General features: G+C 56.0%; 2 protein-coding genes across 4 annotated transcripts; one reads left to right on the forward strand and one right to left on the reverse strand.

Annotated features, from left to right (window-relative positions):
* Positions 1–3668: 3668 nt before the first annotated feature.
* Positions 3669–9241, reverse strand: Fbxo2 (F-box protein 2). Its single transcript, XM_055615220.1, has 6 exons — positions 8808–9241; positions 5568–5942; positions 5191–5320; positions 5025–5120; positions 4309–4438; positions 3669–4127 (listed from the first exon to the last, which is right to left on the reverse strand). The coding sequence occupies exons 1-6, from the start codon at positions 8827–8829 to the stop codon at positions 3993–3995; spliced, it is 888 nt and encodes a 295-aa protein (XP_055471195.1). The 5' UTR covers positions 8830–9241; the 3' UTR covers positions 3669–3992.
* A 539-nt stretch (positions 9242–9780) lies between these two features.
* Fbxo44 (F-box protein 44) lies at positions 9781–18741 on the forward strand. Of its 3 annotated transcripts, XM_055615222.1 has the most exons (6): positions 9781–11001; positions 12983–13109; positions 13200–13295; positions 13401–13536; positions 17857–18035; positions 18120–18741. In XM_055615222.1, the coding sequence occupies exons 1-5, from the start codon at positions 10737–10739 to the stop codon at positions 17998–18000; spliced, it is 768 nt and encodes a 255-aa protein (XP_055471197.1). In that variant the 5' UTR covers positions 9781–10736; the 3' UTR covers positions 18001–18035; positions 18120–18741. The 3 variants fall into 3 exon arrangements, with proteins under 3 accessions (XP_055471197.1, XP_055471196.1, XP_055471198.1); XM_055615221.1 differs by having other exon boundaries at positions 17857–18741; XM_055615223.1 differs by lacking the exon at positions 13200–13295 and having other exon boundaries at positions 12983–13080; positions 17857–18741.
* The last annotated feature ends 413 nt before the right edge of the window (positions 18742–19154 follow it).

Genomic DNA, 19154 nt, shown 5'->3' on the forward strand with positions numbered 1-19154 from the left:
ATCCCCGAGCTGAGGGCAGGACCCTTCCCCTATTCTCAGGAGCAACCAGCACATCTGAGCACAGCTCTCTCACCTATGACAAGGTTAACACCGCCAGCCGTCAGCCCCTATATCACATGGGAGACAAGTCTCAGAGCTTGTCCGTGAGGGGTTTCTAGACTGGGTTAAACGAGACGGGAAGCTGCTTGCTGAATTCAGGCAGCCCCATCCCAGGGCCTGCGGCTCCTGAAGGGGTAAAACGGAGAAACTGAGCAGGGAGCCAGCATCTGCCTTGCTCTGCTTCCTGACTGGGGATGCGGTTCTTCCAGCTGCCTCACATTCCTGCCTCCAGCCTCCAGCCTCCAGCCTCCAGCCTCATGCTGGTTGCTCCATGCCTTGGTGGACCGTGCCCTCACACTGTGAGCCTGAACAAGCCCTTCCTTTCCTTGAGCTGCCCTGGTCGGGAGCTTCGTCACAGCAACAGAACAGTAGCTGATACTCGTGCTGCAAGGGTGTCTCCCAGAAGGGGCCAGTGAGCAGGCAGGTGAACGTGAGCTCCTCACACGAAGGCTGGCATGGGGGTCCTCAGCAGACGCCTGTTGTCACTGCAGGCACTGCAGGTGACAGCAGCGCTGTCATTGTTACCTTCTGTCATCCAGGACTCCCTGGAAGTGTGATGTCATAAGCAAGACTGCAAACTGCTGGTGTCTGCTCCCTGATGCCCAGCAACTTCCTGTCCCCACAGGAAGCCCTGTTACCCCTTCTTCCTGAAATATTCAACCACATAGCACCGTGCAGCGTGTCCTCGGGAGATTCTCTTCGTCCCCACCTACACCTCTAAGCTCACGTCCAATTGTGTGCCCTCTGCTCCAGGCACGCTGGCTGCTTTTCTAATGTGTAGGTAAGTTCATTCCCAACCCCAGACCCCGAATCAGGAGGCTCACACCTACTGGTAATTTCCGCTCCAGAGGATCCGGCACACCCCTCAGGCACCCACACACACACGTGGCTTACTTACACACAGACACACGCATACATGCACATAAGGAAAACAAAATCAGTCTTCAGAATAATTTTTTTATCTTTTTTGTGATTGTTTCTGATTTGGGGTTTGTGGGTGTGTGTGGTTTGTTCTGTCCTGTTTTGTTATGTTTTGTTTTGTTTTGAGACAGGGTCTCGCTGTGAGCTCCGGCTGGCCTGGAACTCACTGTGTAAGATCTCGTCGGTCTCAGACTCACAGAGATCCACCTGCCTCTGCCTCCGGAGTGCTGGGATTAAAAACATATTCCGTCATGCCGAGACATTAAAGAGAGTAACTGTCCACCCGCTGCAGCTGTTCTGGCACATGCAGCTCTCGTGGGGTGCCTGGGGCGTAGGGAGAGCGCCATTTCGTGTTGGCTTCACTCTGGTTTACAGCCCTGTTTCTCCCTCTACGGTGTGTATTCCAGCAGAGGCTGACAGTCTGATCTTGGCCTGACACCTAGTAGGAACTCAATAAATACCAACCTCTTAGAAGAGACTGAGGGAACTCCCAGGCTCCGCTACCGAGAGCCCTTGGGTGCCACCTGCTGGCTGACTATGGAATTTTCCTTGAGGGACGCTGGCCTCCGCTCCCCCAAGAGGCTCCCCTCTGCCCTCCAGGGTGGGCCCAGCCCTACTGAGGGTTAACAATGAACTTGGAAGCGGAGCCTGGTGACACACACCTGTAATCTCAGCACTCTGGGAGGCAGAGGCAGGTGGATCTCTGTGAGTTCGAGAGCAGCCTGGTCTACAAGTGAGTTCACGGCACCAAGGCTTCACAGAGAGACCCTGTCTTAAAAAAAAAAAGAACTTGGATCACAGTTGACCAATAGGTACTGTATTTCTATGTTGATTCTGGGTGTCACTGGCCACCTTAACTATTTCATGTTAGGAGGGGTGGTGACAGTCCCTGCTCCTCTCTGAGTGTGCCCCAGGACCCAGGCATGCCACCTTCCCCAGCAACACTGACCTCTGACCCCCACATCTCAGTCAGCCAGCTGGTCTCTCTGAACTATTGAATTCAACGATCACTCCAGCCTGGCTCACCCTTCACCCAACTCCTAGGTCTCTTCTGTGGCTTCCTGCCTCTTGAGAAGCCATTTTGGCCTGGAGGCAAAAATCCAACCGCAATGCTTTGGGCTCTCTCTGAGCCACTGTGACCCCAGCTCTGCTTTCAGTCTGAGGTTTGGCGTACCTCCCGGTCAGGTGGCTCTGCATTTGTGTATACACACACACACACACACACACACACACACACACACACCAGTCCTTTGCCCTTAAAGCTCCATTTTACCTGTTATTCGTTTCAGCATAGGAGCTCATGAGGTCATGCCTCCTTCCATTATGCTGGGCCCAAGGCCCCCAACTGCTTCCTTTATGATTAGCAACTAGAGTGTGTGTGGACCTTGCCTTCCCCACAGACTCAGGATTCCCTTAGAAAGGACTGGGGCAAATGGGGGAACTAGAGAGATTGGGGTAGGATTGGAGAGATGGCTCAGTGGTTAAGAGCACTGTCTGCTCTCCCAAATAGACTCGGGTTCAATTCCCAGCATCCACACAGCAGCTCACAACTGTCTGTAACCCCAACTCCAAGGGATCTGGCACCTTCACACTATGCACATAAAATGAAATAAATTTAATTAAAAAAAAAGGGCACTTGCTCTTCACCCTATGTTCAGGTCCCAGCACCCACACCAGGCGGGTCACAACCACCTGTAATTCCATCCAGGCTTTCTGGTGCCTTCTCCTGCGGCACCAGCACAGACATGGCAAACAGGCACCTGTAGACTGGGAGGTCCTGAGACTTTGCAGCGATTAGACAGAATGTCTTCGCTTCAGGGCCCACAGGGCTCCAGGTTGCAGCCCTGGAATTTCCAAGGAAGAGGTGTCCATCAAGGCACCAGGGCAGGAAAGCCCCAGCTCAGGCAGCTGCCCCCACCTCACCGGCAGGTAGCACCAAATCTCAGAACAAAAGCACAGATGGGGCTCACAGCAGCTATGACAACAGTGACAAGACCCTTTTTCGCCGCAGTCAGCCTTAGAGCATTCCGGGAAGGGGCTAAGGTGTCAGAAAGTAAGTAGCCTAAATATATGGCTAGCACACGCTTTCCACTTGCCTACCCCTAAGTATGGGGCCAGGAGCCAGCTTCTGGACAAAACCAATCCGTCCGGCCAGGAAGGTTAGTATGAAGAGGGGATGAATGAAAAGAGTAGCCAAGATTCTTCATCCCAGTGCTTTCTAACACACACACACACACACACACACACACACACACACACACCACTGCCTTCCTCTCTAGGCCCAAGACAATGTGTGTCTAGCCCTTGGGGGCTACTGCCCCAGAGAGGGGTGGGAACAAGGCAGCGAGACATAGCCTAACTCTTGGGCCTGCAGGGCAGGCACCTCATGCTCCCTTACCAAGCCCTGTTGTGGATTCTGGGCAGCTTGGATGTCCTCAGGCGCCAGGCTCAGCCAGCCCCTCCTTAGTCTCACAATCCTAGCCTTTGTCCGCTGGCCTGCCCAAGTCCAGCTGGCCCCATACCAACCCAGGAGCCCCTGGAAACCCGAGCAGCTGGACTGCCACCAAGTACTTTTCCAGGCCGGGCCAGGGGCCTCAGGAGACAGAGCGATGGCGACGGGGGAAATATCCACTCATCTGCATTTTCATTATTTCCTTCTTTGAACAAATATTTATTGAGTGCCGACTTTGAGGCTGGCACAATGCTAGGTGCGCGGGATCCAGCAGCAGCCCCGTAACCCCCTCGGAATCGTACATTCTAGAAGCAACCGCTGTGGAGACGCCAATGGAAGCCTTCCCACAGTACAGCAACAAACATCCTTCCCTCCCCTAGGGGACCAGGCTGGAGGAAGGGGCGGGAGAGAGGCAGGTGCAAGGTGGACGAGGCAGGTGAGGATGCTACCAGCTAAATTAAGGCTTTTTTACCCCAGGCTTCTGCCCTAGAGGGTGGCTGGTGGGGGGAGGGGAGGTCGCTCAGGGTTCCACCCACACGCTACTGTTGGTCACCCGGGCCCCGAACCAGCCCTTCCAGTAGACCGAGTCCTGCCCTCCGTGCTCGAAGCGGACGAAGCGGACGCCCGGCCCGTAGTCGGTGAAGGTGTGGGAGATCTGGGGGTGAGAGGGTATTGCGTCAGCCTCAGGGGTCTAGGGCTGGCCCCGCCGTCCCCTCCCGGGCGCAGCACCCACCCCCCAGCTCGGACCGTGGGCCGAGCGTGGCGCGGCCTCCACCGGGCGGGGCCCGCACGAGCTCCGCCCAGGGCGCCCCCCGCCGGCCACCCCGCGGGGTCACCTCCGTCCAGCTGCCGTCCTCCGGCGCCGCCACCTGCCCGCTGCCGAACTCCGCCAGCACGTCCTCGTGCTCCGACAGCAGCCTCACCGTGAGCTCGTACAGGCAGCCGGCGTCCGTGCGGCCCGAGTACCTGCGGGGGGTCCGGGCGCGGGCCTCACCTGCCGGGCCTCGCGTTGCCCATCCCCCGCGGCCCCCGGCATCCTCGCCACTGTGCCCCCGGTCCCGCCCCCGGCCCGGTGTTCCCGCCTCACACATAAGGAAGCCGCGGCCGCAGAGCTGCTGGGCCCCGGAGCCAAATGCAAAGGCACCAGACCGAGCCTTGGAACCCAAGGCAGCCGAGGGGCCACACACACTGTTGGGGCTGTCACACGCACACAGATGGGGACACACGGCTACGTGTGTACGTGGAGGGGGTCAGCGGGCCGTACTTCATTAGTAGGACCCTTGCCTCGCCCAGGCGCGGGCACGCGCGCATTCGAGAACCTGTTAAAGGCTGGAAATAGCTTTCGTCGCCAGCCCTTGCAGGCCCATGTCCCACGTGGCCACCACACTGATGGCAAACGGCTTAGCCTCGCCGCCATCGCCATTTCCGCTTCCCTCCAGTCCTGACAACCACACACACACACACACGCGCACACACACGCACACGCGCGCGCGCACACACACACATGCACACACACACACACATGCACACGCACACAGACCCCGCTGCTCACCAGTCCTTCACCACGATGGCGGGCTGGGTGGTGTCCAGCAGCTCCTCCCAGTAGCCCGCAGCCTGCAGATCAATGACCTGCGCTTTGCGACACCACCTGGGGGGACAGGCGTCAGGATCCGGGGGGCCCCGCCTTCCCCCCCCCCCCCCCGGGCCCTGCTCCTTACTCGAAGGAGGAGGCGAAGTACTTCTGAACGCCGGCATCTTGGGTAAATTCCACCCCACTGTCTCCGGGCAGCTCCTCCACCCTCCAGCCGTCCCCACCGTGCTCCACGTCGCACCAGCCCTCCAAGTCCTCTGTGGGGACACGACAGCCCCACCCCGGTCACGCAGCCCCAGGGTCGAGGCCCCCGCGGGGCTGGCTCTCGCCGTGGCGACCCGAGCCCGCCCCGCCCCAGGTCACGGAGGGTGGGCGCCTCGGGGAACAGGGACGCTCAGGGCTGGACGTGGCGCCAAGCGCCGCATCTCCTTTAGCCCTGAGGCGGGCTGGCGCCGAGGGCCGGTTCCTAAAGGGGAACCACGGGCGGCCGGCGTGTGGCCTCACCTTCCCCGCACGGGTTGCGCAGCAGGTTGCGCCTCCTCTTGCTCAGAAAGTAGAACTGTTGCCAGTGGTCCCGCTCGTCGTCGGCGCTGCCCTCGTGCACCAGCCCCTCCTGCTGGCACTTGAGGAGCCACAGCGGGGCGCCGTCCACCAGCTCCTTCCAGCGCAGGCACACCAGGCGGCAGGCCTGCACCAGCTCGGAGGCGGGCAGCTCGGCCAGCACGCGCAGCAGCAGCGGCTCGGGCAGCTCCGCCAGGTACTCCGTGGCCTCCACCTCGTCCTCCTCCTCCCGCGCCTGCTCCTCCTCCGCGCTCGCCTCGGCGCCCGCCTCCTCCGGCTGCTCCTCTGGGGTCTCCTCTTCGGGGGGGCTCACATTCTCTGAGGAAGGGAAAGCTGTGACTCCCAAACCGTCCCCCTCCAAGACCGAGTGGACCACAGTGGGGGGCCGGACGGTCTTAACCGGTACTTGCTGGCGCTCGCCTATAATCCCAGCACTTGGGAGGCAGAGACAGGCCCATCTCTGTGAGTGTGAGGCCAGGATGCCATACTGAGTTCCAGAAAGACTACACAGTAAAACTGTTTATCTCTGCCTGTCTCCCATACAGTTCTGTGGCCCTAAGCTGTGCCCAGGGAGGAAGACCACCCCAGAATACACACCCACAGACACTCCTCCTAAACCAAAAGAACTGCTTCAGCCCCAGCTTCCCCCGCAGGGCTGCTAGGCACTCATAGGAAGCTGGGATTACTGTCAGGTCTTGTGCTGATGGGTCATTTCTCCTAAGCACCCTCCCAGCCCCCTGGGTCTCTCCCCTCCGCTGGGGAGCCTTCCTGGACATGGCTTTAGCACACCCTCTCCCGGCTCAAAGGCATCCAGGGGCTCCCTAGCTTGTGTTTCCGATCTGGCTGTTTGATAAACGCCTCTGTGTGCAGTGGCCCGACCTGGAGAATCCAGCCTGGGTGACACTACTTCCCCCCTGGTGCCTTGCCCCCAGCGCAGCGCCAGGAGCTACTGTGTTTTGCCAAGCCATGCCCTCCAGGCTGGGACAGCGAGGTGACAAGATCAGGAACAGACAGCTTATAAGTAGTTGGAGCCTGTGTTTGAACTCATTCAGTCCAGCCCAGAAGCCGCTTTACCAGCCACGGCGGTACCAAAAACCTCTGTTGAATTATGAGTCTGGTCTTGGTTTTGCTATTGTGGATGAAAATGCTCAGCTGTAACATGAAGGGACTTGGTGTAGGTCCACTGGCAGTATTAGGGTAGGGGACTCAAGGATCAGGGTGGGGAGAATGGGGTGGGGATCAGGCCGTCCCCAGCCAGGTGGGGATGGAAAACCAACAGAGAGAGAGGTTCTGGGTATTGAGGAAGAGTCTTTCCTCCCTCCTTTCCTATCCCTCACCCTCAGTCTCCTCATCTGTGAAACGAGGCCAGCGTTGCATCAGATTCATACTGATACTCATCCCCTCCCAAAAGAGGAGCAAGGCAATAGGGCTACTCTCGCTGTCAGGGAAACTCGTGGCCCCGTGGTGGGGGCTAGCACCAGGGAGGAAGCAGTTTCCCGGCTGGGTTCTTGAGGTCCGTCCACTGAGTGCTAGGGACGGCGTGGGCGTCTGGGTTGTCACTTGGATCTCGGCCTGCCTCATCTGGGCCATGGAAGCCTTGAGTAAGCAGACACTGAGTGATCGGCATCGCTGAAGGAGAGAGAGCCAGTGGGGAGGGGGCCCGGCCACCCTGGGAAATGGAGGCCGCCTCTCTCAGAGTTCCTGAGGAGTGGACCCTGAAGAGCCAAGGCAATAAGAGAGCAGGCTTGTGTCAGGGGAGGGGACAGGTGGCCTCTATTGCGATGCCACCAGCATCACCAACACTATCAGGCACTGGAAAGCCAAATCAGGATTTCCCCCTCTTTCTTTAGAGCACACAGTGAATTTCCCATTGGTGAGTCCGCATCAGCCATGGTGAACCCTACACACACACACACACACACACACACACACACACACACACATACACACAGCTTTCCCTGCATTTCTAACATGTTTGGGTCACATTTTCCTATGTAGGGGTTTACTCCTCCATTGGCGATGAGGAAACCGGGCCTCAGAGAAAGACCTAGCACTTCTCCCAGGTCCGCCACAGGCCATCATCAAGCAGGGAGAAAAATAATTGTCCGTCCTGCTTCCCACAGCTCTCTAGAGAGCCGGGCCCAATGTCCTCACCACCCCAGCCCTACCCTGGCCCCAGCAGATACCTGATGCTCCCCAGAACGCTGCTCTTCACTCAGCCCTCTCTCCTGGCCCCTAGGCCTGGCATTGAGGCCGCGTATCCGATTACAGCCCCCCCAACCCTGCTCCCTCGCACACAACTTGCCACATTGTTGCTGTAGGAAAGTTATCTAGGCCTGGATGCTGACCCCACGCTGACTCACACTCACCTGGACTGGGCCCCTGAGTCCAGGGACTTCCTGGGCCCTGGGAGAAAACAGCAGCCTATTCTAGAGCCTTGTGGATGACGTCGATTGGGGTCACTGACTGAGAGTGGGGCTACAGGAGTTGGGGGGACAGAGACAGAGGGAAGCCTGGCCCGCCTTAGGAGGCATCTGTTCCCTCGCCTCCCCTAGAGAGTGACCACTCCAAGGTGGCTAGTTTGGAAGGGGCGAGGGTCACGGCAGGCAAGTCTGCTCCCCAGCCTGACTCAGCAAGCAACCTCCTACAGGCCCTTTAGGGAGCTGGAGCGGAGAAGGGGTGGGGTCTTTGGTGCCAAAAAAGATGACTGGGCAGTCCTTGAGGCCCCAGAGGATCTGCCAAAAGCAGCCTTCCTCACCCTTAGCCTGGTCCCCAAGGAGCAGCCGGCTACCCCGACACAAGGCGGCCCTCCAAAGGAGGGAGTCCCTCAGGAAGCTAGGATAAATGCAGGGCGAGACGTGTAAGCCCTAGGACCGCGAGAGGACCCGCGGAGACTCGTGAGGCAGGGAGGGCAGAACTAGCAAATGGAAGAAGTTGATGGAAGCAAAAGCTTGCAAGAAGCCAGCTCTCAGACCCCAGGAAGTCTGGAGCCTGACACACCAGGGTCCTCCCGCTCCATTTTGGAGACCCAGGCATCTACCTCCCTCCACATCAGGACACAGCAGAAACCTGCTCCCTAGACTGTCTCCAGGGTTTTGCGGGCGCGAAAGTTTGAGCACCGTCTGAGGCGCTCGTCGGCCCTGCCTCCCCGGGCTGGATCGAGCAGGTCCAAGCAGCTGATACCTGGATCACCATCTCCATCCATCGCTGCGGTGCGGTCGACAGAAAGGAACCGGTGCGCGGCGGGTGGCGAGTCCTGGAGCTGCCCGCGTCAGCCGGGTCCGAGCTGCCGCGCCTCTTAAAGGCCCCGTGCGCCCCGCCCCGCCTCTAGCCCTGAGCTTGGGGCCACGAGCCCCGCGCCCCCGGAGCAAGAGGTGCGGCTTCCGGGAGGAGCCGGGGACTGGAGAAGGCCGGAGGATACCACGGGATGGGTGGGCGCCCCGTGCGCCCGAAAGATGACGAGATGACTGCAGGAGGATAGCAGGGGTCGGGCACCTGGGGAGCAGAGGGTGTGGGCACCGGGCCAAGCGGAGTCAGGGGTATCGGCGCCCTCCCGCCCCCACCGCTAATTCTCCTACGCTGCGGTGGGAGCGCGTCCCGAAAGCGAGCGTGGGAGGCGGGGCCTGGGGGGATGGTGGGAGGGGCCTGGAGGGCAGTGGGCGGGGCCGCATCCCGGGCCAACTCTGGCAGAAAGGCGCAGTTCGAAGACCCAGCGTGGTAGGGCAGCCAGGCAAAACGCAGGTGATAGAGAAAATGGGGTGGGGCGGGGGCGTGGTCTGACAAACAGTGGGAGGGTCGCACCCCGATCCTCCGTTGGCCCGAGTGGCGCAGCCCCAACAGCTGAGGGTATGGCGCAGCACGGTCAAACGCGGGGGTACCAGGAGAACGGGGAGGGGGAGGAGCCAATGTTGTAGGACGGGGTTGGGGCGGGGTCTGGCGACCGGTAGGTGGGGCCGTGTTCTGGGCTCTGTTCTATGGCCCGGGCGATCCCGCAACACGGCCAAGGGCAGGTGACAGCAGGAAGGGGACAGTGAGCGCCCTGGCGGGGAAAGGACCGGCGAGTAATGGGCAGGTCTGCATCCCCGGGCACGTAGGCTCGGGCCGCACAGCCCAGTAGCCTGGCAGGATTGCTCAGCTCGGCAGATCGCAGGTGACTGCGGGGGGCGGGGATGCACAGCGCAGGGACGGAGACGCAGTGGGCAGAGGTCTAGCGGGGCCGGGGGCTGGGGGGACGAGGGCCTCTGCGATCCTGGGGGCCCAGCGCCTTTAAGGCCCAGGCCTCGAGGCCTGCCCCCACTGTACTGTGAGGCCTAGAGGACCTGGGCTGGGGACGCCATCGGCGCTCAGAGGTCTGACTCTCGTCTTGAGCCTGTTTTAGGGCCACGCATAACAAATGGGAAACGGCAAAGGCCCTGGGCAGTGGCGGGCAGCCTCGGGCTGGAGCCCAGCCACCGGGTGCGGGAGGGAGACGGGAGGCTCCTCTCCACTCACACACACCTTTCCCCGGCCTCAGGTAAGCAGGTCATATTCTCTGAGATCTTGAGAACGTCACTGAGCCTTTTGTATTCCGTGACCGGTCCTGAGAGATAGTGATAAGCGCCCTTCATCATCTCTCCCCTTTCCCTGCGTGGGGGATGGGGGAGATGAAGGGTTGCGGGCTGGAGTGCTCACAAGGCTTCCCATTGTTAGCCTCCTCTTAAAACACTGCTGGCCTGCTGAAAAATGGCTGGCTCTACACTCAGTGAGGGCCAGGGCAGCCTCCCGCGCCGCTCCTGTCCGCGTGACCTTGGGAGGCGCCTTAGGCCTCCTTCGAGGCTGTCCTTGGGTGCCGGGGGTTGGGGAAAATCAGATCTCATCATTTATTAAGCAACTCCCTAGCCCAAGCACCTGAGTTGCCGGTGAACCCGGAGGGAAGTACTGTCCCGGGCCCTGTTTACCAGGAGGAAACTGAAGGTCAGAGCAGCTCAGCGGCTGGAGAAAATCCGTGGGCCGCAGAGCCAGGAATCCCGCTCTCCGCGGTGCTGGAGCTGCCACGTGCCCGGGAGAAGGCGGGGTGTCCAGCGCGGCTCCCCTGTGTCCGGCCTCCACAGGAGCGGGCCGCGAGCCACCGCCATGACCGTGGCCAACATCAACGAGCTGCCGGAGAACATCCTGCTGGAGCTGTTCACCCACATCCCCGCCCGCCAGCTGCTGCTGCGCTGCCGCCTCGTCTGCAGCCTCTGGCGAGACCTCATCGACCTGGTGACCCTCTGGAAGCGCAAGTGCCTTCGGGAGGGCTTCATCACCAAGGACTGGGACCAGCCTGTGGCTGACTGGAAGATCTTCTACTTCCTGCGCAGCCTCCGAAGGAACCTCCTTCACAACCCCTGTGCGGAAGGTGGGTGCAGAGGGAATCCGCCCCCCAGGACCCACGCACGCTCTGTAAGGTGGCCAGCGCACGGCTCCTAAACACCAGCTGTGGGGTACGGCCTTTACTCCCCTCACAGTAATTCTTAGTAGGTACTGTTGACGCACTCTCTTTTCCATGTGTAGACTGAGGTCAAGGGTACTTTTTAGTATGGATTATTTCTCATCTGGGTAGAGGGCACACACCTGTACTCGCAGCACTTGGGAAGCAGACACAGGAAGATAAGTTCAAGGTCAGCCGTTAGAGGCCAGTCTGGGCTACATAAGACTGTCTCAGAGCAAACCAATTACTTCCCAGCACTCGAAAGACTGAGGCAGGAGGATCATGAGTTTGAGGCTAGCCTCTCCTAAAACCTTTCCTAGGAATGGCGGCCAGCTGGAACAGATTGTATCAAAGACGCTAGTTGAAGCCACATTCAATTGTCTTTACTTACAGAACCCCCAGGTTAGGCCTATAGGGAATGTCCCAGAATGGGTCTTGCCTGTGGATGGTTGGGGTTGGGGGCGTGAAATCCCCTTTGTGCTCAAGAGCAGCTCAAACACAAGGCTTCTAGTCGCCTTGACCCTTCCGGTCCAGGCAATGCTGCAACCAAAGATAAGGAACCGGAGGAAGGAACTTGTTTTCTGTTGCATGGTCAAACCTCAGGACAAGTGGTGAGGAGGTGAGTCCAGGCTGCCCAGAGCCCCCAGCTGCCTGCCTGTGCCCTGTGACTCCCCATAGGCATGCTGCTCGCCAGCGCAGGGCAGACTACAGCCCAAACCCAGACAATAGGTTGAGAAGAGTTTTATGGTTCAGTTCAGTCTGGCTTGGTTTGTCTGGGGAGAATGATGACACAGGATCTCCATTATTACAACACAGGTAGCTCTGGCTGTCCTGGAACTCAGTATGTACACCAAGCTGACCTTGAACTCCTAGAGATCCACAGGTCTCTGCCTCCCAAGTACTGAGATTAAAGGCATGTACTACCATGCCTCGCTGGGTTTTATTTTCTGGTTTTTTGTTTGGTTGGGTTTGTTTTGTTGTTGTTTGTTTGTCCAAGACAGGGTTTCTCAGTGTAGCCTTGCATGTCTTGGACTCCTTTTGTAGACCAGGCTGGCCTCGAACTCACAGAGATCTGCCTGCCTCTGCCTCCCTGAGTGCTGGGGTTACAGGTGTGCACCACTGAGGAGGGGGCTGGGAGGGAATGCTTTTAAAGGATTATAAAAATAGAAACAAAAAACTATGTTTATGGCTGAAAACCTAAGATATGGTACTCCGCAGAAAGTTTCCCAGCTTTTTCTTCTGACATTTATTTATATATGTATTAGGTATGTGTGGTGGGGGAGCTGTGCACCCTACTGCACATACGTAGAAGTCAGAGGACAACTTGTGAGGGTCCAGTTTCTCCTTCCACCTCGTGGGATCCCAAGATGCCCACCTCAGGTCATCAGGCTTGGCGGCGAGTGTTTTACCTGATGAGGCCTTTGCTGACCCTGTTTTTGCTTTTTTGAGACAGGGTCTTGCTAACTTGTTATGTAGCCCTGTCTGACCTGGCACTCGTTGTGTGGCCTTAGACTGGCCTTCAGCTCACAGCAATCCTCCTGCCTTGGCAGGTGGATGCCACCACAAATTAGCCTCTATGCTTGACTCTAGCTAGCAAGAGGACCAAGGCTCAAAGAAGGAAAGTAACGTGTCTGTGGCCACATAGCCCACTACTGCTGGGGCTGAATAAGATTCAAGTCTGTCTGCCAGGCCATTCTCCATCAGAGAAGGGGTCTGGTCATCCAGGACCCTCAACAGAAGTCTCTTTCCTACAGCCAAGGCACACAGGAAGCACCCAATGAGCTACCTACAATGACAAAGCATGGGGCTGGAGGGCAGCTTGGAGGTCCCAGCTCTGAGAGGGAGGAGGGGTGCATGGAGAAGGTGCCCTGAGGAGGCTCCTGCATGCTGCTCTGTGCTCTCCCCACAGAGGGCTTTGAGTTCTGGAGCCTGGATGTGAACGGAGGTGATGAATGGAAGGTGGAGGATCTCTCCAAAGACCAGCGGAAGGAATTCCCCAATGACCAGGTCAAGAAATACTTCGTGACTTCCTATTAGTAAGATCTAGGGCCCTCAGGGTGGGGGGGCCCACGTCCTATCCTCAGGGTTCAGTGCTGAACTCCAGCCCCTCCTCCCCCCTCCCCCAGCACCTGCCTCAAGTCCCAGGTGGTGGACCTCAAGGCTGAAGGGTATTGGGAGGAGCTGATGGACACCACCCGGCCGGACATCGAGGTCAAGGACTGGTGAGTGCTGGGGCGAGGGTCTGGGGGGGGCCTGCCGCCCAGGCGCCCCACCCCTGCCCTGCCCCCCACCCCCCAGGTCCTCACGGGCTGTTCTTCTGTCTGCAGGTTCGCAGCCAGGCCAGACTGCGGGTCCAAGTACCAGCTGTGTGTCCAGCTCCTGTCGTCAGCCCACGCACCACTGGGAACCTTCCAGCCAGACCCAGTGACAATCCAGCAGAAGAGCGATGCCAAGTGGAGGGAGGTATGTGGGCAGGGACCCCACAGAGACCTGCACTCAGGCCCAAACTCTGCCATCTCTCACCTGGGTTTCCGCTGCTCAGCCTCACTCACTGTAGTAGAACAGGACTAAGCTTCCAGCTCAGACATCAGGGATGGAAAACATGGAGCTAACACAGCTGCTTTTTCAGACAGACCCACCATATGCAAAAAAAAAAAAAAAAAAAAAAAAAAATCCAGAAAGACTGGTAGACTGATTGCCTGGCACACAGAAAACCCTGTGCCCCATCTCCAGTACCGAGAAGTAAATTAATAACTTTTTATTTCTCTGTAATGAGTAAATAACTGGGCTTGAAGACATGCCCTCAGTAGTTCACTATGTTTTTGCTCTCGCAGAGGACACAGGTTCAAATCCTTGTACCCACATGGTGGTGCAAACCGTCTGTAACTCTGGTTCCAGGGGATTCAATCCCCTAAGTCCTTTGCAGGTGCCAGGCACAAACATAGTTCATATACATACACGCTGGCAAAACACTGATATACATAAAAGAAAATGAAATCTACTGTTCTAACATATGTAGAAAGGCAGTGGTGGCCCTTGTCTTTAGTCCCAACACTTGGTAGGCAGAGGCAGCTTGGTCTCTTATGAGGTTGAGGATAGCCTAGTCTACAGAGCGAGTTCCAGGATAGCCAGGGCTACACAGAGACACCCTGTCTTGAAAAACTAGATAGATAGATAGATAGATAGATAGATAGATAGATAGATAGATAGATATTGTGTAAGCAGAAATGCTCAGTGCTGGGAAACTGAGGCAGCAATGGGGAAAGGCTAGCCTGGCAATTTAGGGAGACCCTGTCTCAAAATTAGAAACCATGAAAAAGAGGGCTGAAGAGAGCTGGTGTGCCTACCTAGCATGTGCTGGCTCAACTTCCAGTATCATAGAAAAATAAAATAAAAATGTGCAGGGACAGCTGGGCGCTGGTAGCACATGCTGTTATTCTCAACAGTGGGGAGGCAGAGGCAAGTGGATCTCTCTGAGTTCAAGGCCAGCCTGGTCAACAGAGTGAGTTTCAGAACAGCCAGGGCTACACAGAGAAACCCTGTCTCAAAAAAACTGGGAAATAAATTAAATGATCAGAGCCGGCTATGGTGGCTCATGCCTGTAATCCCAACACTTAAGAAGTGGCTACAAGAGGATTAGAAGGCCATATATAGAAATTTCTAGAACAACAGGTGTCAAACTCTGTCTAAGGAGGAAAGAAAGAAGAAGAAAAAGAAAATATTCAGCAGGTGTGACTGATCTCAATATTAATACCTATCATTTCTACAGAGTCCCCATCTAATTTTTATGATTTATTTATTTGTATTTTATGTGTATGGGTGGTTTGCCTGAATGTATGTGGAACACATGCATGCAGTGCCTGAAGAGACCAGAAGAGGGAGCCAGAGCCCATGGAACTGGAGTTACAGAAGGGTGTGAGTTGCCATACAGGTGCTTGTAATTAAACCCTGATCCTCTGAAAGAGCAGCTAGTGCTTTTAACCACTGAGCCATCACGCTTCCCCCTCAACCTAAATCTTACTTTATGTAAGTGTGGGACCATCTGGATTTACCAGCATTCTACTCAGAAAATCTTCCTTCCTTCCTTCCTTCCTTCCTTCCTTCCTTCCTTCCTTCCTTCCTTCCTTTCTTTCCTTCCTTCTTTCTGTGGGAGGCAGATTGGTTCAAGGCAGGCTTTCTCTGTGTAGTCTTAGCTGTCCTGGGACTCACTCTGTAGACCAAGCTGGCCTTGAACTCAGAACCCAGAGATTGGTCTACCTCGGCCTCCCTAGCGCTGGGACTAAAGGTGTGCGGCTCTCCCACTGGCAGAATATTTTTTTTCCAATGGGTGATGGGTTTATCAAATCTTCAGTTTAGCTGGATTCAGCATATGGTAGGTCTGTCTGGAGAAGCCACTGTATTAGCTACAGCGTGGTCACACTTGTCTTTCTTTCCTTTATTTATTTGGTGGGATTGGATACAGAGCCTAAAACCTCACACATGTGGCAAGTGTTTTACCGCTGCGGCCAGATACAAAGCCCAGTGTGGTGACTCAAGCCTGTACTACCAGTACTTCAGAGTCTGAGCAGGGGCATTGTTGTACATTGCAAACCAGTTTGAGCGCTTTTTGTTTGTTTGTTTGTTTGTCTGTTTTGTCGGTGGTGATGCTTTTGTTTTTGCTTTGAGTCTTCCAAGACAGAGTTTCTCTGTGTAGCCTAAACTGTCCTAGAACTCACTTTGTAGATCAGGCTGGCCTTGGACTCCAGAAATCTGCCTGCCTCTGCCCCCTACATTGAAGGGGTGCTGGATTAAAGGCACCACCAGTGCCCAGCAACAGTTTGAAGTTTCTGTTTTTGGGTTTTTGTTATTGTTATTTTGTTTGAGTTTTTTTGTTGTTGCTGTTGCTGTTGTTTTTCAAGACAGGTTTCCCTGTGTAGTCTTGGCCGTCCTGGACTCACTTTGTAGACCAGGCTGGCCTCGAACTCACAGTGATCCACCTGCCTCTGCTTTCCAGAGCGCTGGAATTAAAGGCATGCGCCACCATACCCTACAGTTTGAAGTTTTGTTGTTGTTGTTGTTTTGACACAAGGTGTCTCTGTATAGTCCTGGCTGTTGTAAAACCCAATATGTAGATCAGGCTGTCCCAGAACTTACAGAGTTCCTCCTGCCTTTGCCTGGAATTAGTGATGTGAGTCATCACACCTGGCCAGTTTGAGTTTCATGGTTAATCCCAGGCCTACTTAGGCCACAGAGACCTGGTGTTAAAAATAAATAAATACATAGACAAGCAAACAAATAAAACATCTGGGCACGGTGGAGTGTGGGGAGGCAGAGGCAGGTAGATCTCTGAGTTCAAGTTCAGCCCTATCTACACAGCAAGTTCTAGCCAGCCAGGGATACATATTAAAGAAATAGATAGATAGATAGATAGATAGATAGATAGATAGATAGATAGATAGATAGATAAGTACACCAGCAACAACAAGCCAGACAGTGGTCTTCCAGATAAACAGCTCTAGAGGAAAAGGCACTGGCGTCCAGCCTGGGGACCTGAGTTTAGTTTCTGGGACCCGCAGAGTGGAAAGAGAGAGCCGACTCTAACGAGCTGTCTTCTGACTGCCACACGCGCACTGTGGAATGCATCCACATGCACACATGCACAGTAAATAATGTGATGTTTTAAAGTTGCTTAAGGCACACAGGAGGGCCTCAGAGGCAGCCCAGAGGCTGAGAGAACTTGCTGCTCTTACAATTCGGTTGCCAGCACCATGTCAGGTGACTCACAACCACCTATAACGCTGACTCCTGCGCCCTCTTCTGGCCCCTGTGGGCACTGCACTCACATGCATGAACATACATACACAGAGATCCAAACATTTCTCTGTCACAAGGACTGGCCTCTCAGCTATGCTGCTGATGTGGGAAAGCGGCTTTAGATAACAAGTGGTTCCTGTCCCTGTTCCAATAAAACTATTAACAAAAGCATCAGAAGGTCAGGCCCTGGTGTAAACAAGTCCTCAGCCAACTGCCGCAGGGTGAGGTGAACCTGGAGTAAAACCCAGGCCTTCCTAGGCCAGTAACTTGTGGTTCTTTATTTTATCTAATTTTATATTTCTTTCTGTTTTGATTTTTCTGACACAGGGTCTCATGTAGCCCAAGCTGGTCTCCGACTTGCTACATAGCAGAGCAGAGGACATCTTGAGCTTAGGCTCCTCCTGCCTCTACCCCGCCCCCCAACTATGGGTGTTCCCCACCATGCCTGAATTATGTGGTTCTGAGGATTGAACTCAGGGCTTTGTGCATTTTACTCTATAGAGCAAGCACTTTGCTGAACCACAGCTCTTTTGTTGTTTTCTGACAGGGGCCCTCTAAGATAATATGGAGCCAGAGACGGCCTTGAACTTCTGATCCTCTGGCCTTCATCTCCTGAGTGCTAGAATTAGAGGCATGTGCCGTCATGGTGCTGGGGTGAAACCTAAGCCTCCAGCGTGCTGCCCTCGCTCTGCATCTGCACCCCCCAGCTCTACTGCTGCTGTTCTTTAAAGATTTGTTTTTATTTTATGTGTATAAGTGTTTGCCTCTGTGCCTAGAAGGCCAGAAGAGGGTGTCAGACCTCCTGGAACTGGAGTTACAGGTGTTTGTAAGCTGCCGCGTAGGTGCTGGGAATGGAGCCCTGGTCCTCTACGAGAGCAGTCAATGCTCTTCAACATTAGTCATCTCTCCAGTCCCCCCCCCCCCCGCTTTGTTTATTGAGACAGGTCTTGGGTAGTGTCCCTGACAGCTCCCTTCTGCCTTCGCCTCCAGGTTTCACACACGTTCTCCAACTATCCTCCCGGCGTCCGCTACATCTGGTTTCAGCACGGAGGCGTGGACACTCACTACTGGGCCGGCTGGTACGGTCCAAGAGTCACCAACAGCAGCATTGTCATCGGGCCCCCGCTGCCCTGATGCCCCCTGAGCCCCTATCCTCGGAGCCCTGATTGGTAAACAGTCAGAAAGGGCCAGGCTTGGGAAGGGGAGGTGGAAGTCAGGCCCTCCCAGACCTCACTGTCAGCCCTTGCCCCCAGCTGCCTCCTCTGTATGGAGCCTCTAGTGTCTGGGCCACCCTGCTCTCTCCAGATGCCTCCAGCAAGCTCGGCCCACGAAGAGGTACAGCGCCTAAGGCTAGGTGGATACAAGACATTTCCATACTTTACCAGAGAGAGGACCCAAGCTCGGATGCTTGCCCAGACCTGTCTCTACCCCCAACCCTACCACCTTCCTCCTTGTTCTCCTTCAGGGTCTTAGATCGGGGACAGACAAGGTATCTGACAGGACTGCAGATCTGGGATAGAAGGCTCTGCTGGCCAGTCCTTACTCAACCTGTGTGTCAGCTGTTGTATGCTCTCTCTGCTTTGGCCTACAAGTCAGGCCTGGTACCAGATAGGCAGGTCGGACCAGATTGTCCTTGTCATCAGCAAAACCCCAAAAGGCTGGACGGATAGGTACCAAAGAGTGCAGGGCTCCACAGAGGATGAGCCCCAGCTTCTGAGAGCTGGGATGGGGAAACAGGAGAAGGCTGTTCTCTGGGAAGTTCTCTGTGGCTTGGAGGTGCCTGAACCCTGTATGAGCTTCCATCACACACCATCCCGTGACCCCAGCACCCCAACTTCCCTCTTACTGCACAGCCAAATAAAATGTTTCCCAGCCTCCTTGTGCCCCGTGGCTTTGGAGGGAAGGGTGGGTTTGAGGACAACCCTGCCAGGCCCTAAGAAGGCAGGGGTGTGGCTGCTGCCTATGCCATGGAGAAGGGCTGACCGTTTCAGAAGTGCGGCCATGGCGGCCCCCAGCCCAAGGGGCAGAGCCCTCGGAGCAACAGGCCTCCTGCCCTCCAGGAAATCATGGTGGGTTTCCCTGTGCAGCCCAAGCAGGTTGTGCCTACTGCTGTCCCCTTGCCCAGAGCCTTCCTGATTTCGATTGAGCCTAGCACAGTGGGTGCTCAATGCTTGGCAAAGTGAATTATCTCACTCAACAATAAATAGAAGGGCCAGAGTTCACAGCCACCTACCTGGACTAGAATCCGTGAACTCCCCTTGAACTATAGTCAGCTTGCACAACCCCTG

This window comes from Psammomys obesus, unplaced genomic scaffold (genome assembly GCF_907164565.1).
Source record: "Psammomys obesus unplaced genomic scaffold, mPsaObe1.curated_primary_1811, whole genome shotgun sequence".
Taxonomy (NCBI): domain Eukaryota; kingdom Metazoa; phylum Chordata; class Mammalia; order Rodentia; family Muridae; genus Psammomys; species Psammomys obesus.